Genomic DNA, 27136 nt, shown 5'->3' on the forward strand with positions numbered 1-27136 from the left:
GTCCTTTAAATCTCAACTTTGGAAAGGATCTATTCTCTTTTCCCCTTTTTTCCCCCCATGAGAACTGTTTAGTTGTTTGTTTGTTTTTTCTTAAAAACTTTTTATTTTGTATTGGAGCACAGTCAGTTAACAATGTTGTGATCATTTCAGTTGAACAGTAAAGGGACTCAAACCATACATCTACAAGTATGCATTCTGCCCCAAATGGAAAGGATTTGTTTTTCTAAATCTGTATTTTGGCCCTGGAAAGAATTACTTTGGTTTGATTACTTCTGGGAAAACCAAATCCCCTGTGAGATAAAACCTTTTCTTCTAGAACTCCTTTCTCTTTTCTCTTAGGAACATTCTTCCAGCCTTGGGCTGAATCCAGGACTTCTGCTGAGCATGAAATGATGATGGCTAGAAAAAGTTTATTTTTTATTGCCCTTTATGAATGAACTACATAGATATCCCACAAAGTATATGCTTTACCACCAGCAATTGGGTTTATCTGAGAAAAATGTCACTGAGAAGGGTGACTTTGGGTGTAGAGAGTTCATGGGGAACCAGCACAAGAAACTGTTTTTTTATCTTCATATTCTGAGAGCTGAGATTCTTCTAAATCAGAGTCAAGGCCGTTTAATTGGAGCAGGGTCTTTCCAAGGTCTCTTCCACATGGTTTGTGCTAAATCAGAGAAGCTCCATCCACCATGAACTCCCTGTGACACACGCTATCCAAACAAGTACAAACTGATAACCAGAAAGTAGGAGTCCAAGCTACCAGTCACTCTGTGTCTTATCACTTTAAAAACAAATAGTGCTTACCACTTCTGAAATGATTCCTGGGTCCTTAAGTTAAGGTTTACATTACATCATAGTACAAATAAACATAAAGTAAAATAAACATTTTGTCCCTGCTTCCACCAGTACCAAAGTTTTAAACTTTGTATCATCAGCCTGCTTTCTCTTCTTCCTCCTCCTCTTTGTAAACTGTACTCAAGTCACTTCCTTTCCATCTTTACAGAAACCACCCTGCTTTGCGCCTAATCATCTCACTTCCGGAATGCGAATTTCCTGAATTTTCCTTCTCTTTTCACTGCTTACTCCCCTGTCCCACCTTCTCATAAGAGTAATCTTCTTGAACATAGATTTTATTGTACCATCAAAATTTCCAGTAGCACCTTGTTGACTACAGTTAAAAATCCCCAACATTTTATAGTTAGGAAATACTTCCTCCTCAAAGCCTCAAGAATCTGTGTGTGTGTGTGTTTGTATGTTTAAGAGTGTGTAAGAGAGAATCTCTGTATGAATTTGCATCTCTTTATAGATAAGGAAAGTCTTCACGTATATAATTTCATTCATTATTTTTAATTATGAAATATTTCCAACATGGAGAACATGGAATAATATCATCAGCTTTCTTGTATTTAACCCCTAGATTAAGGGGAGAATTAAAGATGCTTTGAAATTCCCTCTGTATCCACCCAGTCATTCTGACCACATCCTGAATGTGCATTCAACACTTCCAGGCTTGTCTCTACAGGTTAGACAGGGATCAGGAGCTTTTTCTATAAAGACCAGAGAGTGAATATTTTAGGCTTTGCAGACCACGTGCAATTGTGTCGCAACTACTTAAACTCTGTCACTGTGGTGTGAAAACAGCCATAGGCAATATGTAAACAAAAAGGCATGTTTGGTTCTGGGCAAGCTAGATTTGGCCTGGGGATCGTATTTGCTGACCCTCGCATTAGGATATCAGGATTAATATGTAGCATTGTTTCACATATCTTTAAACTTACATACACTATATCAAACCACATGTAATACTGGGCAACCTGATTCTTTTCCTCAATATGAAGTTACTCAGTTTATCCATATGAATACTTAGTCCATTCATTTAAATGCTGTATAGCACTTACAAATATACTTACAGCACTGCTGCTAAGTCACTTCAGCTGTGTCCGACTCTGTGTGACCCCCATAGACAGAAGCCCACCAGGCTCCCCATCCCTGGGATTCTCCAAGCAAGAACACTGGAGTGGGTTGCCATTTCCTTCTTCAATGCATGAAAGTGAAAAAAGTGAAGTCTCTCAGTCGTGTCCGACTCGTAGCGACTTCATGGACTGCAGCCTACTAGGCTCCTCTGCCCATGGGATTTTCCAGGCAAGAGTACTGGAGTGGGTTGCCATTGCCTTCTCCAACTTACAGCACTATGCATATACTATTTCTTTATTGTACTTATTCAATCGTTAATGGACATTTATTAATGTTTCCAGTTTTTTTAATTTATTTATTTATTTTACTGTTGGAAACAATGCAGTCAAATTTGTGCCTGTCACTTTATGGACATTTATGAAAGATTGCCTTATAATCTTTATATCATTTCTATTATTTAGGTTTTTAAACATTCAGCTGAGGGTATATAATGGGGCAGAGTGTTAAGTGAATAGTTGCAGGTTATGGATGAAGCTATGAAAGGTCAGCACTGGTTCTCCATGCTAGTCTCCTTTTTCTTTTTTTGATCCCTGGGTCAGGAAGATCCCCTGGTGGAGGAAATGGCAACCCACTCCAACATTCTTGCCTGAAGCATCCCATGAACAGAGGAGCCTGGAAGGCTACAGGCCACAGGGTCACAAGGAGTCAGACATGACTGAATGAGCACATACGCACATAGTTGACTCAGTTATACACACATACATATACACACGTTCAATATATTCTTTTTCATATTCTTTTCCATTATGGTTTGTCACAGGATATTGAATACAGTTCACTGTGTTATACAATGAAATTAAAGTCGCTCAGTCATGTCCAACTATACAGTCCACGGAATTCTCCAGGCCAGAATAGTGGAGTGGGTAGCCTTTCCCTTCTCCAGGGGATCTTCCCAATGCAGGGATTGAACCCAGGTCTCCTGCATTGCAGGCAGATTCTTTACCAGCTGAGCCACAAGGAAAGCCTGTGTTATACAGTAGGACCTGTTGTTTTTCCCTCCTGTATATGATAGTTTCTCTCTGCTAATTCGAAACTCCCATTCCTTCCCTCTTCATTCTAATCTTCTCATGTTTCATCCCTCTTGACATCTGTCTTGGACCACAGATATTATTTCTCTGTATGCATAACTCTGCTAGCTGTGAGAGGGGATACAAAAGGAGCATAGCTATGGTTCCTACCTGCTAGGAGTTTGCAATACAGTGGAGAAGACGACAGATGAAGTTAAATCATTAATGACCACATGAGGAGCAGGGACGAAAAATGATAGGGGATGCATTCCTGGAGAAGTTGGGACATACATGAAAGAAAATCTACAAAACTGAGAGTTATAAAAGCATGTTTGAATAAATGAAGCCACAACTTCCCCCTGAAAGACAAAACTGAATATTGTAAAGATATAAATCTTCCTACCTAAATATATAGGTTTGGTACCATATCAAACTCTCAAAGAAACTTTTCTTAAAGAATGTGATACAAGATGTGATAATTTATCATAGAGAGTAAGAAGGTAAGAATATCTTAGAAAAGGTTGAAACAAATGAGCAATAATCAGATCAGATCAGATCAGATCATTCGCTCAGTCGTGTCCGACTCTTTGTGACCCCATGAATCAAAGGATGATCTTGATGCAGATGTAACTATATGATCGATGGGAAACTAAATTCAGTCTCAATAAAAGAAAAATTATAAATCAATGGGAAAGGAAAAAAGTATTCAGCAAGCAGTTCTCAGAAAAATCACCCTGTACCAGAAACTAAAACTAAAAAGCTTTTTAAAAAATCTAATATACTTAACTACATACAGTGCAAATCTTTTCAAGTAAAGATAATTAAAAGACAAATGGAAATGTTTGTAATAAATATACTAGAATGCTAGCACACTCAATATACAAAGAACTCCTCTAAGTCAATAAAAAAAGCAAACTTCCATAGAAAGGTGCAAAGGACATAAAAAATATCTACCACATACAGACAATAAAGATGTAAAATAAATTTCTTTTCAATTTCCTCATATTCAAGGAAATATAATTCAATACAGTGAGATAGGATTAGTCACTGGCAAATTAGAAAAGAATGTTTGAAGTGGGAGCAAGTAATGCCAATGAAGGTGTGATGAGATACATACCCAGATCCACTGTTGGTATGAGTGTAAATTGGAGCAAAATTATAGAATGTCACTTAGCATTTTGTAAATACCTTTCTCTATTGTCTGAATTTTCGGCAATGACCTCTTTATTTTAAAAATGCTTTCATTTGAAAAATAAATTGTAACAGCTTTTCGGGAAAATAGTGCATGAAGGTAGAGAAGGTATTTTTCTTTATCAGCTGCAATTCCAAACATAAAGTTTTGTGTGTTGATACATGCATGAATTCACCTGAATAGAAAAGATGGCTTTCTGTTAGCAGGGATTTTATTACTAACTTCAGAGATGCTTAGGTGCTCTCTCTGCAGTTGTTCAAAGTTCATTATTTAACTAGAACCTTTACCTGTATTTCTAAGACAGTGTTATTCCCCTGATGTGTGTGCTCTGCCAGTGCTGGCTCTGGCTGTTACCCAACAGTGGTGTCTTCCTTTCTCATCTGCATGCTCTTTCCTCCACACCAGATGGGTGTCTCCATTGTGCTCTGGAACACAGAGGGTGAGCCACCCTATTTGTAGAGAAAGTCTACTAAGTACCAATATTAATAGCTAGTAATAAACTTAATCTGGAAAAATAATTTGTCTAAACATTTAAAGTATTGAATCCATTAGACATTTTTAAAATCCAAATTTGTATACAAAACTTAGTTATAGAAAATATGATAGAATATTCAGTAATAGACATTCAACTATACATTAGGATAAAATTCTGCAATGTAGTGGAATGCAATGGGAACTCAAAAAAGGACAGGGATGATTAAACTTTTTTCCCAAAATTTAAAGAACATTTCCTTGTATTTCTTAGAACGATGAAGAAGATTATTGTTGCTGTGGTATTTAGATTTAATTGAAGAGATTTGAGTGATGTAATAACATATAAAAATGTAAATTTTTTCAATATATCAGCAATTACAGTTTTTGAACTAGTTTATTTTTTAGTAAAAAACTTTAGATGCCAACCCAAAAATGTGTTGAGGGAACATTTTTTTTTTTAACTTCATTTTTAGGGGTAAACAAGCAAAATTCAAAGGTCACTAAGGTAGAGAATATTCATTTTCTTATTCTCAACCTATAAAATGATTCCTTGTATGGAAGGGAGAAATCAAGGAGGAAAAAAGACTCCAGAGCTACGATCTTTCTTAGATCTTCCAGGGAGTTATTCTCCTATTGTGAAGCAATTCCCCCAAAGAAAGGGAAGAGTATTAGAGAACGGAAGACACCGATGTAACCCTCATTAAAGGAATAACATATGTGGAAACATTTGCCAAATGCTTCAGATGTAGTTTTTGTTGTTCAGTCTCTCAGTTGTGTCTGGCTCTTTGTGACCCCATGGACTACAGCACATCAGGCTTCCCTGTCCTTCACTATCTCCCAGAGTTTGCTCAAACTCATGTCCTATTTAGTTGATGACTCCATCGAACCATCTTATCCTCTGTCGTCCCCTTCTCCTCCTGCCCTCAATCTTTCCCAGCATCAGGGTCTTTTCAAATGAGTCAGCTCTTTGCATAAGTGGCTGAAGTATTGGAGCTTCAACTGCAGGATCAGTCCTTCCAATAAATATTCAGGGTTAATTTTCTTTAGGATTGGCTGGTTTGATCTTGCTGTCCAAGGGACTCTCAAGAGCCTTCTCCAGCACCACAGTTTGAAAGTATCATTTCTTTGGCACTCAGTCTTCTTTATGGTCCAGTTCTCACATCCATACATGACTACTGGAAAAACCATAGCTTTGACAATATGGACCTTTGTTGTACATAGAAGGTTCTCATTAAATCACAGGGTAATTAAGACTAAAGCTGCCAAACCCAGGAAGGATCTGTCAAGAGGCAAAGAAGAGTCTACTATCGTGATATGTATAAAATTAGATGGGGTCACATCCCCAAGGTACTCATTATAATTATTCACAGTTTACTATGATATTACTTTGATTTTTAATTTTTTCTTCTATTCTTTATATAAGGCAGGAGGAAAGAATCTTTTCCTACAAAGGGGCTAGACAGTAAATTTTGGTTTTGTGGGTCATACAGTGTGTGTTGCAACTATTCAACTCTGCCATTGCAGGGGAAAAAAAGCCATAGATTGTCCAGAAACAAATGAGTGTGTCTGTGAGCCAATAAAACTTTGTTTATGAACATTTAAATGTGAATTTTATATAATTTTCATGTCATGAAATTTCTTTCTTCTGATATTTTCCCAACTGTCTGAAAATGTAAAAACCATTCTTAGTTCACAGGCTTTACAAAAACAGGTGGTAGACCAGCTCTGGCCTACAGGCAGTAGTTTGCCAGACTCCAGTTTAAGGTATGGGGGTACAGTATGAGAAGGATACACAAGAAACCAGCTCTGGTGGCTGGTAAGGGAAAAGGGGGACAGAACTCAAGGAAGACTTATTTTTCACTGTAGTGCTGAATTGCTTGCCATGTGCTTGTGTTACCATTTCAAAAATTAAAGCGTTTCCTTCGTATTAACTCCCTTCAGAAATCATAACCAACAGACCTGATTTGAGCAGACTTGGTCAACTGTCTGGATTCTGGGAGACTTTTGTTAGCTATTCAGGGGCTTCCCAGGTGGCTCAGTGATAAAGAATCAGCCTACCAAGGATGAGATGCAAGTTCAATTCCCCTGGAGAAGGGAAAGGCTATGCACTCCAGTATTCTTGCCTGAGAAATCCCATGGACAGTGGAGCCTGGTGGGCTACAGTCCATGGGGTCACAAAGAGACAGACACAACTGAGCGCACACACACGCAGCTAGCTTATGAGTATGAATGTGGTCCCATTGATAGTGACAACTGAACTTTTACTGGTTTATTCCTCAGGACTTCTAGTTCCTTATCAAAGCCCTCCTCTCCCTGCAGATGTTTTAGGAAGCCCTGGGTCTCTTTATGTTTGTTCATAATCAAGTCTACTCTGGCCACTTCTTCCATCACTTTATGTATTCATGGGGGAAAGCAGTGCCCAACCAGTGGTCACAATTCCTCTGTTGGGCACGTTTCCATGGGTCATGGTGATACCTAGATGGTGCCACTGTTTCACAGATGCCCCAGAAAGGCCCAGAGTCCCCTTGGAGTCAAAGCTCCTGTGACTATGATATGTTGCAGAGTTGTTTGAAGGTGGGGATGGAAGTGAAATGAGCTCTCTCCTCCTTGTTTCATTCTTTTGGAAGTTCTATCTTACAGTTCAGTATTTCTAGACTCATTTTTATTTATAACCCTCTCCCTTCTTACCTCAGAGTGTCAAGACCTCTTGAATCTGATACAGGTTGGTCAAACGTGCCACATTGAGGATTACACATTCCTCCAAGGACTGAGGTGAAGATCATGGTTCTGGTTCCCTCTGACTGTAGGATGAGTTTTCTCCCAACAAGCCCTTTGGCTTATTGGACAGTAGACTTTGGTAGGGCCAGGCCAGTGGTTCAGCAGATGGACTCAGGTATGTCTGCGTTCTCACAGTGGACACAGTTAGTATCATTTCTCAGGAGCTGCTCTCTCTTGTTTCCTCAACCTCTCTGGTGTATTCTAGATGTGACCTAGTATTGCTTGTCTTTAAAAATTGCCCTCAAAACCACACATTTTCCTTTAACTACTTCTCTATCTTGACTCCTTTTCACACCCCTTTCCCTCCTGACTTCAGGGTGGTGAGAAGGCCTCTTGAATCTAATACAGGTGGGTCCCCACTAGAGCATCCTCATCTTTGCCTTCATCAGCAGCTTTCAAGACAACATGTAATCATCTGTGTATTCCTGTGATTGTTTTTTAATGTCTCTGTTTCTCATTAAGCTTCATATCAAAGATTTTGGATGATATTTTTCCTGTTATTTCATTTTCAAAGATCCAGCACAGAGCTTAGTTCAGAATAACTCCTCAATAAATATTTGTTGAAAACATGAATAAATGACTGCGTACAACAAATGTAGTCTGGTGGACTACCTTCAGTTCGGTTCAATTCAATTGCTCAGTCGTGTCCAACTCTTTGCAGCCAAATGTCTGCTTGAACTGTCACTTCTGCTTGATCTGGAACATTTTGCTGAGTGAGGAAGAAACAGAGAGCTATGAATAGTAAGGAAGTTCTAATGAAATAAATATTGCCCAACAAACCCCCTGTATTCTCTTTCTGAGTTGTAAATATAAGTAGTTATCTGTAAATGAAATGATTCCTTAGTAAAAACAGGATTTAAAGCTTAAAAATCATCCTCAGAAAATGGCCTTGGAAAAAGTGTTCTGATAACATACCTTTTCATTATTCAACTTTTTTCATTACTTTTTCAGGGGGGAAGACATATTGGAAGGAAGGAAGGAAGAACTAGAAATATAGTAAAAGTGAACACCGCATCTCTAGGGTTCTTGGATATACTCTGGACATCTTCTCAGGATGAAACTTCAGACATTTGGGTGAGATTTACCACTTTTTCTTCTTGCCATAGCTTCTTTTACCCTAGATTAAATACATGACAAGGTAGACCATGAGAATGAAAATGTAAGCCCCTTAAATTTTCTCTAAAAGGCAAAAATAAAGATCTTGGGTGAACATCTTCTGAATTTTTTCTCCATTGTGTATATGTACCACAGCTTTCTTTATCCATTCATCTGCTGATGGACATCTAGGTTGCTTCCATGTCCTGGCTATTATAAACAGTGCTGCGATGAACTATCCTGGTGGTCCAGTAGATTAGACTCTATGCTTCCACTGTTGAGGGTGTGGGTTCAATCCCTGGTTGGTGAACTAAGATCCTATAGGCTGCACAGTACAGCCAAAAAAAGAAAATGAAAAATTCTGGTAGGAAGTAATCTGAAATCATTTTTGTGTCTTGCAAAGACCTGTTTATCTTTAGTGTAAAATTTAAGGTAAATCATTGATTCATCCCATTTTTTAATCAAGGCTTTTATATTTGTTTCTGTTTTTTCTATACATAAAATAAACATATCCAAAATATCATATCTTGCCCAATCTACCAAGTACTGGAACAAATGAAAACATACGGTGTTTTCCCAGATAAATTAGAGAGTATCTAGTCTGAAAGCATATATCTGAGACATTTGTAAGTCCAAATGAGTGTAAAAAATGGTAATTATCAAGGAAAGACATGTAAGAAAAGCTATGATAAAATGTCTACAAAGGGAATCTTTTGTGTTTGTTAAAATTAGCTTTCTCTGTCTCCTCCTCTCTTTCTTAATCATCTCCCCACCCTCCCCAACACTCTATGTATTTATTTACCTTTCAGGGGATTTTTTTGAAGACCACCATAACGAAGGTAATACATTCTCAAATAGAAAAGTTTGGATGGGATCAAAAATGAATCTCATTGAACACTCCCACTTACCTGCCACAGATGAATTTTCTCTTTCTGACAATTTATTTGGTAAGTTGTCAAGTTCATTCGAATATTAATAAAAAGCAAACTGCAATTTGGACATAACAAAAGGAAAAAAACATAACTGATAAGTCCAGAGAGAGTCCAGAAAATTTTTTTGTTCCGAGTACTCCATAGACGTTAGCTACTCTGCAAGGTTAGAGATAGATCAGACCTTGGATTCGCTGAACCTAATAGTCTTCTTTTTTATAGATGAGAACTGCAAGGGTCAGAGAGTTTTGTGACTTGTCCAAGGCCATGAGGCTAGATAATTAACAGAGCTGGGAGTAGAAATACATTCCTGTCTAGGGCTAATTCTAATATTATTATAGCATGTACTAAAGTATGAAATCATAATTCTTATGGTTTAATATTGTACCTATTAAAGGCTGAGGTTACTTAGATTATAGCTCTGTGCACGTTTCCTTTCCACCCTTCTTCCGGTGCTGGGGGAGATATGGCACAGTGTCAGGATTAGTCATTTAAAATGGATTGAGCACAAATTGTACTAAGTTGTTTTCAGTAGATCTGTAACTAGATGATACCATAAAATGATCTATTGCTCCACTTTATGCATTTATTAAAACACCTCATTATAAAGAGTTTGAATTGAGAACATCAGCAAAATGTTGGCAGGAGCAGTATTTTGGGTGGGGTAGAGCAGCTTTCTGCCACTCTTAAAATAGTTCCCTTCTGCTTTGTATCTCAGATGGGAGGCTTGGATGCTCCCAGGTTTTTACACTACGTTAAAATATGAACCATGATCAATGATAATAGTGAGAATGCAAACACTTGAAATTACACAAAATGTGTTAAGGCACCATCCCCTATTCGGTTGCAGAAATCCCTGAAAGATATTAATCAATAGCTTATACTATTACCTACTAGTCATTAGCATTAGTGTGCAGTGGTTTATCGGGTCATTTCCAAGGAGGGGTCATTATTATCTCTTTACATGTCTACTTGCCCCCATTCAGTTTAAGAGCATCTAAGGGCAGTGACTATATTTTATTAATCCTAGTATCTACTTAATAAATAAGAATCAAACAATAAATAATAGTAGGGAAGGAGAAAAGAGGTTTAAGGGGAAAAGATGTTTATCAGTAACTCGCCCAGAACTAAAGGCAGCAGTAATTATTTATGAAATGCCAGTTCTCAGACATACTTGCTACATCTTATTCCTTCCAGTTGGCTTTTCTTCATCCTGTGGATACAGTTAAGGGCAGTGGGACCTCCATGTTCCAGCCTACCCTTCTATGGTCCTTAAAATATAATGTATAGATATCTTTATAGTATTTTATCTACTCATCAGAACTCACAGGATGATTAGGACTGTAGGTGCAGATCATAGACTAAGGAAAGTTGCACTTGAGATGATTTTTTTTTCACATATAGACTCCATTTCCTGCTCTGAAGTTTTATGACTACATGTTAAGATCTCCAAATCTAAACTCTGATGTCATCATTATTAAACAAATCCATCCAGCTTTAATTTGTATAGACATCAAGAGGAAACTGTTAATATTTTTCTTACAAACTAGTCCACTTTAAGCAAGCTCATCAGATTGAAAGCTGACCTCAGTGGTGGTGAGGTGAAAAAGAGGTAAGTAGATAGAAAAAAAGTTGTGAAGGAGCCGTCAGGTTAGGAACATCTGAAAAGGATTTCTACGGAAGCGTTGTGGTTCATGCTTTCTTTCAGTGGTGCTCTTTTGTCATCTCTCCTTTGCAGGACCACACCCTTATCCAGTTTCCTAACACTTTTTTTGTAATATTTCTTAGAATACATAGCACAAAATGCATAAGCTCAATGCATGGCTGTTATTCTGAGTTGGAGAAGTTTCCTTCAATCTTCTCTATTAAGTTCTAGAGCCGGGTCTAAGGTTTTTCTTTTTTTTTCTCCCACATACTTTTCCCTCAGGGCCTCTGTCTCACTCTGTTCAACATACCTAACCAAAGTCTGCCAAAGGGGAGGATGAAGAGCATTTTGTTATAATTCCTGCCCATCTTCTTTCATGTCTTGATGACACTGATGGATTCTCTGGACCTCCCACTCTGAGCCTAGGGTACACAGCACCAGGAGAAAAACTGTGGCTCATGGATGAGTAGCCCACAATACCCGAGTCACTGCTTGTAGATCTTGAGATGTGCCCAAAATTCAGAAGTTTAACTCATAAGCTCAACTAACTGGAGAGCTGGACTCTTTTCCTATGGTCTAACTGTGTACTGAAAACCAGCCATCGTGTTGTTATAACAAGAGCAACTGAAGTTTATGGCATTGCATATGGATGGCTATAATTTCTTCCATCTAGACACTGAACACCGACCATATGCTGGATGTTGGAATAAAGCAGGAAATAAGACAGGCAAGATCCTAGTGGAGAGTAAACTCTCAAGAAACCTGCAAAGGAATAAATAAATGAAATAATATCAGGTAGTGGTGAGTGCTATGGAAACAACAAAAGAGGGTGATGTCATAGCAACTGGAAGAAGGAGGCTGCTCTAACTTGTGTGGTCAGGGGAGGCCTCTGAGGAGTTGACAACTGAGCTAAAAAAGACAGTCTTAATCTGAAGACGTATCCTGGGTAAAGAAAATGCAAATGCAAAGGTCTAAAGTCTAGAATGACTTGGAAGGGCTTTGTCTTCTCATTTTTATTGAGGAAAGTTGAAAGAGTCTAGAGAACTGGCTCTGGACCCCATATTTTCATTAATCAACATTGGTAAAAGGAGATTATTAGGCTGGGAATTCTAGGACACCTAGAACTAGCATTCAAGTCCACAAATCTCTACAGTCGTTGTGTCGGGAAGTGGCAACTTGGGCTCAGTGGTACTCACCTGCCATATGATGTGACCTTTAAGGTGGTCCTGGGCATGGTCCCCCTTCCTGCAGGTCACCCAAAAGGCTATCATTAAATCCCAAGACATTGACATTTAATTTAAGACATTGAGAAAGTGACATAAATGTCACTCAACAAATACCGATGAGCACTCACTAATGGACTGTGGATACACTAATGACCTCATGAATGAGGCTTTTCAGCTGCTTCCAGAGAGGACTGTGGGCCACTCTAGAAGGCTTTGCCTAAGGAGAAGGGGAAGCCTTTCCATCCATATAATGGTTACCCTGAAAAGCAGAGCCTGAAGCAAGGATTGTGTGCTGACTTTATGTGAGAGATGATCCTAGGGAGCAGGAGCCAAGGACTGGGGTGATAAGACAGGGAAGGAGGAAAAACCAAGATGAGGTGAATTATAGAGATCACTGCTGTGGGCAAGGGGAGCTTGATTGCACTGGGAGAAGCAGAGAGAATTGTCCATCGAGGCACCAGGCACTGGAGAAGTTATTAACTGACCTCTGGCTCCCCCTGGTTGAGGGTCACTCTGGGGGCATTGATGTCCCTGAACTTCTGGGCCGTGCTTTTGCTACTCCCAGTGGAAACAAGCCATGTGGTCTCCTGTGGCCTTGGAGAAGCTCTGGGCAAAAAGCAGAGATGTGCAGCCTGCTCTTGAAATGACAGGGTGCAAGTGTGAAGTGAGTCCAAGCTTGTTCATGATCCCCTGCTACAGCTACAGCTGAAATGAGAGGTGGGCCAAGGATGTGCACCATCACCAGAGGGGCTGCCGCACAGTGCTAATGGGATCCCCCGCTACCAATCAATCGGAATACTCAAAGGAAAGCTAAGATGGGGTGGGGAAGTGGTGTACATTTGTTCTATAGTTCTCTTTTCTTAGGTTGGACCTTGTAGAAAAGAAGGAAAGAAACAGAATTACAGAGATGGGTCTGGAATCACCTTGTAAGATCGTTCAACTCATTCTGTGGCCAGGCCTGCCTCACAAATCCACATGGAGATCTAGCTCATTGGTCACTCAATCCATACATAGGACTCAGGATGGAAGGACATGGTGACCTAAAAAAGACAAGTTTCCTTTCCTTTGGGAGATCCTGAAAGCCAGGAAACTTGGTCAAAGATTAATTTGAGTGGGTTAAGAAAGACTTCTCTGATGAATGAAGGCAGAGTCTTATGCAATTAGTACATAATAAAAGGTAATAATGACAAAGTCCACATCTTCCCATGGTGTGACATAATGAATAGGGTAGAATGTGACATGTCAATTAAAATCTGTCTTCTTTTAGCAAATTGTGGTATAAGAACTAAAGAAAAAAAAATAACAGAATTTGAAAGACTCAGAAAACCATTCTTATAATAGCATAGAATAAGCAAGAAAAGGTACAGTCTTTTTTAATTGGAGTGTAATTGCTTTACAATGTTGTGTTAATTTCTGCAGTACAACAAAGTGAGTTAGCTATATGCATACATATATCCCCTCCCTCTTGGACCTCCTTCTAACCCACTCCCCACCCCACCCCCTCTAGATCATCACAGAGCACTGAGCTGAGCTCTCAGTGTTATATATACGCCAGATTCCAAAATATTTTGCACATGGTAGTATCTCTCCCAGTTCATCCCACCCTGTCCCTCCCCAACCTGTGTCCATGTGTCCGTTTTGTATATCTGCCTCTCTATTCCTGCCCTGCAAATAGATTAATCAGTACAGTTACCCTAGAATTCCATGTCTATGTGCTAACATACAACATTTGTTTTTCTCTTTCTGACTTACTTCACTCTGTATGGCAGACTCTAGGTTCATCCACATCACTGCAAATCTTATGTCCCCATACCAACTATTTCAAGTATGATGAATCCAGTTCCTTTAGCTTGGTGTTACTGGGAAAAGTTCAGTGAATGTGAGTGGAAATAAGTGATGAAATTGGAAGAAATAAAGTCTCAGAGGCAGTTGAGACTCTGAACTTCAGTTTTCTCCCCTGTAAATTAGGGTTAATAATAACACTTCACTGCTTATTGGAGGATTGAATGACGGTGTGGGAAAGTGTCCTGTAAATCTGAAGGCATCATAAAGCAGTATAGCTCCTCCAGGGTTTGAAATGTAGTTGTTATTATTTAAACTGTTGGAATGATAAGCACCACTCTACTTATTAAATGGAGGAAATTCTGTTGATCTTAACATTGTTGAGTGCTAAGAATTTTCAAGGAGCCAACAGAAACCAACAGTATCAAGCTAAATTTCTGGGTGTTCTAAGGAAAAAAACCATGTTCTATCTCACGTTTGCATTACAGCTATGGAATCTACATTTTTGTGTTACCTTTATTATTGTTTCTGACAGTGTTTCCTAGCACCCCCAGTACTCTTGCCTGGAAAATCCCATGGACGGAGGAGCCTGGTAGGCTGCAGTCCATGGGGTTGCTAAGAGTCAGACATGACTGAGCGACTTCAATTTCACTTTTTACTTTCATTCATTGGAGAAGGAAATGGCAACCCACTCCAGTGTTCTTGCCTGGAGAATCCCAGGGATGGGGGAGCCTGGTGGGCTGCCGTCTATGGGGTCACACAGAGTCAGACACGACTGAAGCAACTTAGCAGCAGCAGCAGACAGTGTTTCCAAAGCCCCACTATGAATGAGGTCCAGTAAGTCAAAGGAGGTCAGATCCTCACTAATCCTATCCACTTACACTTCATTTCCTTTAGCTACTTCTCATTACATTATGCTTTTCTCAGCTGTTGATGTTCATTTTCTCTGTATAGCTTTATTTTTATTGAAATCTGGTTCTTGCCTATGTCTTTTGCTTAAATTAAAAGAAACTTTCAGATGTTGCAGAACCAGCCAGATGGTTTTTAAATACAATTAAAGGTCTTGAGATGCAATGTTGTATAATACTTCTGACATTTAATTTCAAGTCTTTTTCCATCTCACTGAGTTTAACACAAGTCAATGTAGTTCTGACCTGGTGGGCGAATCAAAGCTGAAAGTTTCCAGAAGATGGAAAGATACCATTGTCTCAGACAAAATGGAGCTTTGCTTTAGCCTTATTTAAGTATTTTGTTACTACCTTTTATTACCTATATCTCTTCCACAGATTGAAGCAGTCTCTAGGATTTTTATTAATTCACTGTGGCTTTGGTTCTAGCTCTCCCAGGATTCTCAGATCTGGTACTGTTGTTATAAGGTTAAGAAATGGGAGACGGAAAATAAATATCAGTAGAAGCTTCCTCTATTACAAAATAAATTACTGCTTCTTTTAGATAGGGCATGCATCGTTTGGAAGAGGTATGCGGTGAGGTACCGGCTAACCAGCGAGTTGGTGAATCCACTACAACCCAGGGCCTGGCTCTCAACCTTGCAGGCTAAGAAACAGGTCTCAGGGACTTCAGGATAACCAAACTGAGAAAGGTTGACTATGAAATCAGGCTGCAAATTTATACACTTACAGTGGTTAAAAAAGAAAAATGTGATCATAACCACTGCCGTTTCTTGAGCCCTTTCTACATGTCAGGCATCATGCAAAGAGCATTTTAGATTGGTTAGTGGATTTTGCATTCAGTCTCATCTATGCCAGTCCCATATCACTGGTGTGAGGTCATAGGCAGATTACTTAACTTTGTGCGAGTTACTTATCTCATTTAAAGAAGTCTCAGAGGAATGCCTGGCACATTGTAAATACTCTATTTGCCATTAATGTTAACTCTCATAACATTTTTATAGGGTAGATACCATTACTATTCCCCTTTTGATGATGAGAAAACAGAGATCTAAGGATGTTAAATAATCTGCTAAGATTCCATAGATAGTGAGTAGACAACCAAAATTTAGTCCAGACCAGGAAACTGGAATTGGATGAGTAAGGATTCAAGGCTGAGAGAATGTTCCTGTTCACCTTCTCAGTGGAGAAGGTCTTTCCGGTGAGACTGTATCACTCAAATCTGTTGGTCAAGTCTCTTTTCAAGGACAGTTCTCAGAAAATCGTTGCTAGAGTTTGCTCTGGAACTTCCCTTTTTTATGGCATCATAGCTTATGCCCCCGTTTGGCACAACTGGCATATCATTCACTTTGCTCCCAAGTACCATCTGCAACAGTGCTATCCAGTAGAACTTTCTGTGGTGATAAAAAATGTTGTAGGTTTACTTTGTCTAGTGCAGCAACCACTAACTACCTGTGGCTACTGATCACTTAAAATGGAACTAGTGTAACTGAGGAATTAATTCTAATTTAATTTTATTTAAATTAATTTAAACTCCGGGAGTTGGTGATGGACAGGGAGGCCTGGCGTGCTGCAGTCCATGGGGTCGCAAAGAGTCAGACACGACTGAGCAACTGAACTGAATTTAAATTTAAGTAGCCATATATGGGCAGTGACTACTGTTTCAAACAGCACAGACCTTCAGGGGAAAAATGTATTTTGAGAATTGAAAACAGCTTTGCAAATGGTGATTCTTGCTTGAGCAATCCAAACTGAAATACACTCAGGAACCATAGCTCTTTCCTGGCAATGAGGGCAGGTGTGCTTTAGCTTTTCTACCACAAGGGTTAGAGCCTTAGCTTCATCCCTTAATAGCTGGCTAACTTAAGACAAATCACATAACTTCACTGAATTGCCTTTCCAAGTCTGCAAAACAAGGTAAAAGATAGTGGGCATCAGAAATAACACCTTCCTCAAGGTGTGCAAGTAAGAATCAGGTGAGATTGTGTGTGTGTGTGTGTGTGTGTGTGTGTGCTTAGTCACTCAGTCATGTTGGACTCTTTGCGACCCCATGAACTGTAGCCTGCCAGTCACCTCTGTCTATGGGGATTCTCCAGGCAAGAATACTGGAGTGGGTTGCCATGCCCTCCTCCAAGGGATATTCCCAACCCAGAGATTGAACCCGGGTCTCCTGCATTGCAGGCAGATTCTTTACCATCTAAGCCATCAGTGAAGCCCAACGCATACAGAGCCACTTTGTAAACCTGTAAAGGTTGTAGAAATGGCTTAGCAAGGATTATGATGTTTATATAGATCATATTTTCCTTTTAAAACTACTTTCATATTTATTATATCATTTTATCTTCACAACAGGTCCATGAGGGAAGTAGGGCAGGAATTATTATCTATGTTTTTACCATCTGTTGATATGTCTGGTTGCATTATCCCTGAGCTGAACCCCAGAACTACTGAGTCCTATTCTAAAGCCCTCCCTTCCAAAAAATAATCTGCAGTCACAAGCTTGGTATCCACAGGTTATGCCACAGAAATTATTCTTACTCAGGAAGTAAACTACCCTACAATGTGAGTTCAAGGCTGAATAATTAAAATATCAATATAATGACGATGGGTAGCCACCCAGTGTGCTAAGCATTTAATGAATATTATTTTATTTAATCCTCATAATAACTCTCTGAGGTTGTGTGATTATCAGTCCCATTCTGCAGACGAGGAAACTGAGTCAGTAGTTTGTCTGTGATCCATAGAGCTAGTGAGTGCCAAGGAAGCCTGCATGTATTAGTTTGCCAAGGCTGGTATAATAAAATACCACATATTGGGTGACTTAAATGACAGATGTATTTTTGTACCAGTTTGGAGGCTAGACCTTCAAAATCAAGGCTGAATTGGCTCTTTCTGAAGGCTCAAATGGACGGATCTGTTTCTGGCCTCTCTTCTTAGCTTGTACATGATGTTTCCCTGTGTCTTTTACACTGCCTTTTCTTTGAGCTTCTGTGTCTGAAATACAGATTTCCCATTTGCATAAAAACACCAGTCATATAGGATTAGGAACCAATCTAATGACCTCATTTTAACTTGCTTACCTCTGTAAAGACCCTGTCTCCAAACAGTGTTGCATGCTGAGAAGCTGGGAGTTAGAACTTCCACATACTAACTGTGGGGAGGGGACACAGTTCTATCCATAACACTGGGTACAAACCCAGATTAACTGGCCTCACACCATTCAGTATTATGCTTTCATGTTTCCTGACATTACAAAATTATACCATTCTGTACCCTTTTGAGAGGAACAAATGCCAAAACATAGAACATGGCTCTAGACCCTCAAATTCCACTTTTAGAGCCACTGAACCAAAATCTATCCTCTGAAAATTCCTAAATTGGAACGTGCTCCCCCAAAATGTTTATCTAAGAGGCTGGTTTCCAGCTTACTAGGCAATTTGGCATGGAGGACTTTTCTCATAAACATTTACAAATATTCTGCTCAGTAATGAAGTTAATCAGTAAACCGCACAACCTCTGGCCTCTGTTACTCCTCACCTAGTCTCATTTTCAGTTGCTGTGAGTAAGCTAAGAATGGTAATGCAGTTTCAGGAGTTAGAAAATCCAGTTCAAATCAGTCCTTGTCACAGCCACACATCTTCAGGATTCGCCATGGAAGTGATGAGCATGAAGCCCGCTAAAGGTAAGAGAGTGTTCACAGCTGCTTGTGGTGGAGCTTCTGCCAATAGACTGAGGAAACGTGGGGGACTTTTGCTTGAGATTTCAGCAACAGATCTCCATCAAAGATGGCTCAGTCAGAACCAGAAGACTGGGGTGAAAAACTGGCTGGGGTGATTTTTGTAGGGTTCGAGGTAGGTGAGTATCTCATAGAGATTAAATCTAAGTGTGTTTTCCCTACAATTCTTCACTGGATATTGTCTCAAAGTAGCACGGTTCCTCCAAGTTAAACACTAGGCAGCTAAAGTATTAATGCCCTCAGACACTTGAAAAAACATTTTAAAGTACATTGTTTAATGCAATGTTTTTTAAATGGCAAGTCTTATATCCTAGTGGGTCATGACATCTATTTTGTGACTTGTGACCAGCATTAAAAATTTAGAATTGAATAAGTACAGTAGAAATATCAAAGTGCAGTCAGGGATAAGGATACGTGTTATTTCATGGAAATTTTGTTTCAGATTATTTATACATATGTATAAGTATGTATAGGGATCATGATATAAGATTTATTTCAAACTGTGGGTTGTGGTGAGAAAAATAAAAAGAGATCCAAAAAATTTATTGAAATAGTTTCACAACAGTTTTTTCCCAATAGTCAATGGAAAATCAGATGAGTAAAGAGTTCAGCATTAAGCCCAGTATGTTTGTTTTCTCTGAACTAAAATACAGATTATAATTAAAATATAGATAGTATAAAAAATATTGTCTGTTTTCATATTTTTTCAAAATAGAAGCTTACCTTTTGAATTTCCAGCTAGAGAAACTCATCATTTTTACAATAATTGTAATTTTGAACACATTTCTGATTGTAGACTTCGCAGCATGTTATTTTGGTTAAATGCGTTGTTTAAAAATGACTGAGACTGCATTTAGAAATGGAAAGTAGATAGAAAGCTGGAGAAGCAAATTCCCCATCATTTCAATTTAATAAATATTTATTAAAGATTTAAACTGTGTCAGGCACTGTGTAAGGTGCCACAAATGAAGGAAAAAAGAGAATATAATATACAATAATTGCAAGGAGATCCAACCAATCCATCCTAAAGGAGACCAGTCCTTGGTGTTCATTGGAAGGACTGATGCTGAGGCTGAAACTCCAATACTTTGGCCACCTCATGCGAAGAGTTGACTCATTGGAAAAGACTCTGATGCTGGGAGGGATTGGGGGCAGGAGAAGAAGGGGACGACAGAGGATGAGATGGCTGGATGGCATCACCGACTCGATGCACATGAGTTTGGGTGAACTCCGGGAGTTGGTGATGGACAGGGAGGCCTGGCGTGCTGCAATTCATGGGGTCACAAAGAGTCGGACACGACTGAGCAACTGAACTGGACTGAATCTAATGTATTCCCCTAAGGTCCACAGACTAACCACACAATAGCAAAAATGTATTGAATGTTTATGCTTAGTCAGGGCAGTTTACATTCTTTTTCTTAGGTTATCTTTAACCTTTCACCTAGGTACTATATTTTGTTTCAATTACTATATTGTCCTATCCTTTTCAAAATCAATTTTTATTGGCATATAGTTGTTTTACAGTGCTGTATTTGTTTCTGCTGTATAGCAAAGTGAATCAGCTATACGTATACATACTTCTCTCTTCTTTTTTGGATTTCCTTCCCATTTAGCTCACCACAGAGCATTGAGTAGAGTTCCCTGTGCTATACATAGGTTCTCACTAGTTAATCTATTTTATACATAGTAGTGTATTATATTACACCAGCTTTATAAGAAAGGAACAGAAGCTTAAAGAAATTCAGTGTGTTTCCCAAGTTCATACTTGTAGCATGTTGCAGGTAAACTGAATCCAGATTTGTCTGCATGTCAGGATGCTTGTAATGCATATGTCCTACCACTTTAAATGATATAGCATGAAACATGAGCCTGTAAACCCACAGAAGCAATGGTACATGCTTCTGAGTGTGCAGTCAGTGTGTGCAGAGGGGAGGAGACATTACTTCTACCTAGGGAAACTGGATCAGGCCTCACAGAGCAGGCGATGGGTTGACAAACTTGGTGGGAAGAGGCACCAACATCACAAAGGCCTGGCACCAGGAATGGCAAACAATTTCACAAACCAAGTCGTATCATCCACTTGAGGAACCAGGGGTTAGGAAATAAAGAAAGGACAAGAAGGCAGTTTTTCCACTCATGAAACGTTTCAACAAACATTCATGAAACATTTACCAGAGTTAGCCTTGTGCCAGGGAGAAAAACTGGATATAATCTGAACCCTTTATTGGGCTCATCAGCAATTAACTACAGGTTCAAGAAAAAGCGCCATCCTTCTCACATGAACCTGATTCTCCCATCTGGGTACCCAGTGGTTCTGGTCACAAACTCCTTAGATCTGTGCTGTTGGATATGGCTATCATTAGCTACGCATGGCTATTTTAAATTTTAATTGTTTAAAGTTACAGAAAATGAAAAATTCATTTCCTCATTTTCACTAGCCATGTTTCAAATGTTCACTGTTCCACATGATCAGCAGCTAACACATTGAAAGCTATAGAGGGCTTCCGTCTCAGAAATTTCCCTTTGGTCTACTCCTTTAGAGAAACTATTAAATGCTACTAAATGACTCTCTACCCAGAAAATTTTTCTTCTTTTACAGGGGGTCTCGGACTATCCTGGAGTCCATTCAAGTGTTCCCATTTAAGAACTCTTCCCTGAACTCCCACAGAAAATTTCCTATTATAAAGAAATCCAAATTCTCCTATTTCTTGATAAACTGATTCTTAAGAAATCATTCATAAATTGTATTAAAGCAGAAATAAATTTACCTTTTCAGAAAGTACACTCTAAAGTTGACCTACCTTTGCCCTCTCCACATCTTATGCTCTGTCAGAAAATTCTGTATTCATTTACTTGGTTTTATCCCAGCCCTTGACATACCTTCACCCCTCCCCACCCCAAGCACACAAACAAGAGAAAGTCTGGGGCCTCTTCTATCTCTTTTCTGTCTTGTTCACTGTTTTATTCTCAGAACCTAGTTCTGTGTTTAGCAAATTGTAAGATATATATATATATATATACCTTATTTAAAAGATAGATAATATATCAAAACAGATTAGTGTGTATTAATATTTACTAATTAACTAAAAATTAACTGTCATTAGAATCAAGATTTTGCTGGGTTCTTTAGGAAGCAAACATGCCTTTTTATGGTGTTTAACTTATCAAAACTTTTTCTCAGAAACTGTATCTTATACTCAAAACTACCTTATGAGATAGGAAGGCTGGTTGTTAGTAGCCTCATTTTACAAAAGAAAACAGAAAAATGTTAGGCAGTTGTTTAAGATCTTTTAGTCAGTTCATAGAAGCTCTTCTTGTTCCATTATTTTGGAGCATGGTGTTCATGCTGGATTTTTTTTAATTGTAAGTGGCTTGCATATTTATTGTCTCTACTCTGAGGGATTTGGTGGGAACACTATGAAATACTAGAAGTGGATGTGCCTTGGGAATAAAGGCATTATTTAATAATACTGTGTGTACTGATATCATAATCTCACCGTTTATTAATTTCATATCATAGAATTGATGTCGTTGTGAAAGATTTCCGTTTAATTTGAAATAATTCTAGAGATTGATATGATACTGATAACATGATTTGACTTGGGTTGGAACTCCATGGTGTCTCTTGATTTGTAAAAAATTTATTGAAAGAATTCTCAGAGATCTTGGAAGTTTGAAGAGAAAATGACTATACATTTCTTTATATTCTAGAGAATCAACATTCTGTCTTTAATTGGTTATGTGACTTCAGGCAAGTTGCTTAACCTTACTGGACCTGTAGATGGAGAGAATCTGGGGCTGGGGTGGGAATGGGGAGTTGAGTAGGGGTAAGATGGATTGGAGAAGGCAATGGCACCCCACTCCAGTACTCTTGCCTGGAAAATCCCATGGACAGAGGAGCCTGGGAGGCTGCAGTCCATGGGGTCGCTAAGAGTCGGACACGACTGAGCAACTTCAGTTTCACTTTTCACTTTCATGCACTGGAGAAGGAAATGGCAACCCACTCCAGTGTTCTTGCCTGGAGAATCCTAGGGACCGGGGAGCCTGGTGGGCTGTCATCTCCAGGGTCGCACAGAGTCGGACATGACTGAAGCAACTTAGCAGCAGCAGCAAGATGGGTTGGAGGATAAATCTAGGTGAAACTAATGATTTTAATGCTTTTAACTATTTTCAGTAGCATTCACTCCAGGAATTTTAATATTTAGCTACTAAATAGATCCAAATTTTGCTTATGTTTTATCTTTTTTCTGTAATAATTCCATATTTTTATATTCTTCCATTTTGTGGTCATGAGACAAAGCACCATTGCCAAAACTGTTTGACTGTCAGATATACTGACTCAGTGCTGATTTTATATAGATAAGTTGGGCATGAAAGAAACAAAATTGATTTCACACAGATACTGTATACTTTGTGTTCCATTAATCATTTCCTAGATCAATGCAGAAAGCTTTTTTTTTTTTCAACTAATATTTAACATACATATTTTCCACTTTGTCATTGTAGAAAGGCTGTTATTTGTACCATAAACTGTTGATCATAAACTTATAGAGGTTTTTGATATAAAGAAGAACTATAATATCATGAAGCATGGAGTCTTCTCTTTACAGATAAGGGAGGCCTAGGCAGTATTGCTGCTGCTAAGTCGCTTCATTCATGTCCGACTCTGTGCAACCCCATAGATGGCAGCCCACCAGGCTTCCCGTCCCTGGGATTCTCCAGGCAAGAACACTGGAGTGGGTTGCCATTTCCTTCTCCAATGCATGAAAGTGAAAAGTGAAAGGGAAGTTGCTCAGTCGTGTCTGACTCTAGCGACCCCATGGACTGAAGCCTACCAGGCTCCTCCATCCATGCGATTTTCTAGGCAAAAGTACTGGAGTGGGGTGCCAGTGCCTTCTCCGAGGCAGTACAGGTAAGTACCATATAACTAGGTTCAGAATCAAGGCTCCCAGAACCCAGGGTCAAGGAATACTTCCCAAGAGAAGCTATACTTAATGGGAAATTTAAAGATAAATGGAGAATAGTGAGATGATGTTCTTGGAGGCGGGTAGCTGTGTGGAGGAAGGTTCCAGGCTCCAGAAGCAGCATGTGGGAGAGGTTTTGAATCTGGAAGTAGCAAGGCACATTCAAGGAATATGGAAGTCAGAACATGGGAAATAGCTGGGAAAGAAGGAAACAGTAGGATCAAGCAGAGTCTTGCAGGCCTAGTTATAGGTTACCTGCAACTGGAGGCACTGAAAGGTCTAGTAAACTCAAGTGTAAAAGAAGGAAGAGAAAATCTTTACCATCATTCTTTAAAGCATCACACATTTGAAGTCATCCCAGAGAGGAACAATTCAGCACATGGGCTTTGAAGTCAGACTCAAAGTTTAAATCTCAGCTACTTAGGGGTGTAGGAGTAAAGTTGCCTAACTACTCTCAACCTTGGAATACTCAGTTGTAAGTGAGGCTAATACTATTACCTACTTCATAGGATTTCATGAGACAGAAATGACAAAAGACAGCATTTGTATGTTTACCTGTTACCTTTTTTACTATGAACTGTTGAATGTTTTCCAACTTTCCTTTTTGTTTTTCTTTTAAGCATCCTTGTATGTTTTCCTTTTTTCCATGTTGAATATTTTCTTATTCTTATGCTCTTTACATTTTAGTGATATGAGTGTTTTGTCTGTCCTCTATGTTGCAAATATCTTTCTGAGCTTTTAATTTTGTCATTTAATCTTTTAACAGTTTTTTTTACTGTAAAAAGTTAATTTTTATGTTAAAATTTTAATGTAAATATTTAAATATTTCAGTCTTTCTTAGAGCCTGTACTCCTAACCATATGCTAAACTGCCTCTTATTTATAGAATGATGATATCAATCCCAGTTTTGTTGTCACTTTTTTTCAGGTGTACTAACAGAGCAAGTGGCAGGTCCTCTGGGACAGAATCTGGACGTGGAACCGTACTCACAATACAACAACGTTCAGTTTCCCCAAGTTCAACCACAGATTTCCTCTTCTTCCTATTATTCCAATGTGGGTTTCTATCCCCAGCAGCCTGAAGAGTGGTACTCTCCTGGAATATATGAACTCAGGCGAATGCCTGCTGAGACTCTCTATCAGGGAGAGACTGAGGTAGTGGAGATTCCCATAACCAAGAAGGCCCGACTGGGAGCATCAGCAGGGAGGATCAAAGGGGATGAGCTATGTGTTGTCTGTGGAGACCGAGCATCTGGATATCACTATAACGCCCTGACCTGTGAGGGATGCAAAGGTAAACGTCTTTTGGTTGGCAGTTTTCTCCTTATTAAGGTTTCTCTATATTTGTTGTTGAAATCCTTAAGACTGGATTCTTTCCTTTTCCCAAATAACTTCCCATTTCTCTTCTTCTGCTTCTCCCTCTTATCTCCTCACCTTCATTGGGATGTCATAGGTTTCTAGGAAGATCTTATTAGAGTATTTAGCTTGGATATAACTAATATTTTCCCTATTCACAACCTCACATATAGTTAGAAGGGATTTATGATCATGGGTTTTGTTTGTTTTTATTGTCTTTTTAAGAAAGAGACACTGCTGAACTCCTCTGTCTTAAAATTAAGGTCAAGGAGGATAAGACTTTATTCAGTAAATATTAAAAAATACATTTTCATGTACTCTAGTTAATTGAGAAAGAGACAGAGGAAGGCAAACAGAAGGGAACAAAAAGGAATAGCTGATAGTCAACAAATATTTCACTTAGCAGGGACATAGAAGTGCTGTAGGGGAATCAATAAAATTACAATCCATATAGGATGGATAAAATACAACATATGAAGTATGAAAATGACTCAGTATGAATCCCTACATGATCATTCTCCTAATGAGGGCACAAATGATAAGTTTGTAAAGTTTCAGAGGAAGAACATAGTGGGCTAGTAGGTTCACCTATTTATTTTTTAATTTGTTCATTCAACAAGTACGTATGGGATGCTCCCATGTTAGCTTCTAGGTCATCGAAAGCTGATTAAGAACTATCCCTTGAGGAGAATCTGTTGAATGGTATGCCAATTTAGTGTTTCCAGATGCCAGTGATTGCCGCAAAAATAAACAGAGGACCCAGCTACAGAAGAATGGTTGAGGACATTTCAAACTTTTGAAAGTTCAGATGATCAGGTTGTCTAAAACTTGGTGTGACTTCATGAGATTTTTTTCCCCAAAAGCAGTATTTATACCCCAAATTTAAAAATCAAGACAGATCTATAAAGAAAATTTTAAAGATTCTTTTATGGCCTTCAAAATACTTTTATCCTTTTTGTGGAGAGTCAAGTCCATATGGAGAAAAAGAACATGTAAATTCTTTGAAGACATAGATTATGTCTTCGTCAGCTTTGCCGCACCTCATAGCATCTAACAGTGTCTGGTATGTAGTAAATGTGGAGTAAGTGGTTTTTTGGAATGACATAATGAAAATCTGTGCTCATCACTTCCTAGATAAGAAAGGACATAGCCTCAAATCTCCTGCTTCTAAAGCTGACTCCAGAGCCTTTATTACTGCTCTTTGAGCTATTTGTTCAAGCCAACATTGACTAACTTGGTGGCCAAAGGAAGAGAATCAAGTGCTCCATTTAGGCACTTGAGATGTTGGTATTATCCAAGCCAAGGGAACAAAACCCTGAGGTCAGTAACCTGGGCCAGATCGCCCCCTTGCAGGTGAAGGCTGGCGTGAAATCTGGTTCTCCTCAGAAGAATTCTCAGCTGTGGTGGAGTGAGTAGAGGAAGACCAGAGTGCTGTGGACAACCATAAGAAACAGCGGCTCCAAAAGCAGACGGGATGAGACGCCCACAAAGGATACAGAAGAAAAGTTAGAGCTGGGAGACTGGTAGGCAAGTGCAGGGTCAGGAAACAAGGGCACAGAAGTCTGGTCTAAGGAGGACTGATTCTCAGGGCAGTTCAGGGAGGAAAAACTGGATCTGAACCTGGATGCGTTTGTAAGAGCAGAGAAAGGCAGAGCTTTTCCACTGATTTTGATATGAGACTTTGCCCTCATGACGACAGCAAAAGGACAAGACTGCAAGACAGGAAATGAGACAGAGCCAGGCAGGGCCCATGTTCTGTATCAGGGGTTGGCAATTTTTTTTCTGTAAAGAGATGGATAGCAAATACTGTAGGCTTTGCACTGTAGCGGTCTTTGTTGCAATTACACAACTCAGCAAACTCAGCCACGAAAGAGTGGCTTTACTTAGCGTACAAAAATAGGCAGGAAAATACAAAATAGGTAGTGGGCCAAATGTGGCTCATGGGCCTAGCTGTAATTTGCTGACCCCTGTTCTAGAGCAGTAACTCTTCTTGACCTTAATTTTAAAACAGTTGAGTCCAGCATCAGAATTAACTGGGAGTTGTGCAGTGAGAGAGCCCAGCACTCAGGAT

The 27136-nt window shown here is 39.1% G+C and overlaps 1 protein-coding gene across 4 annotated transcripts in view; it reads left to right on the forward strand.

Moving 5' to 3' along the window:
• NR1H4 (nuclear receptor subfamily 1 group H member 4) overlaps window positions 1-27136 on the forward strand; it is an 81367-nt gene that overhangs the window by 9593 nt on the left and 44638 nt on the right. For 2 of the 4 annotated variants that reach the window (XM_061417034.1, XM_061417035.1), the window contains exons 2-4: window positions 8377-8499; window positions 9330-9467; window positions 24638-25003. In XM_061417034.1, coding sequence (XP_061273018.1) covers window positions 9389-9467; window positions 24638-25003 — 445 coding nt within the window. In that variant the 5' untranslated portion in view covers window positions 8377-8499; window positions 9330-9388. Of the gene's footprint in view, window positions 1-8376; window positions 8500-9329; window positions 9468-18434; window positions 18693-24637; window positions 25004-27136 lie in introns of those variants that run through there. The other 2 variants (XM_061417031.1, XM_061417032.1) reach the window with 1 other exon arrangement.

Source organism: Bos javanicus, chromosome 5 (assembly GCF_032452875.1).
Source record: "Bos javanicus breed banteng chromosome 5, ARS-OSU_banteng_1.0, whole genome shotgun sequence".
Lineage (NCBI taxonomy): Eukaryota > Metazoa > Chordata > Mammalia > Artiodactyla > Bovidae > Bos > Bos javanicus.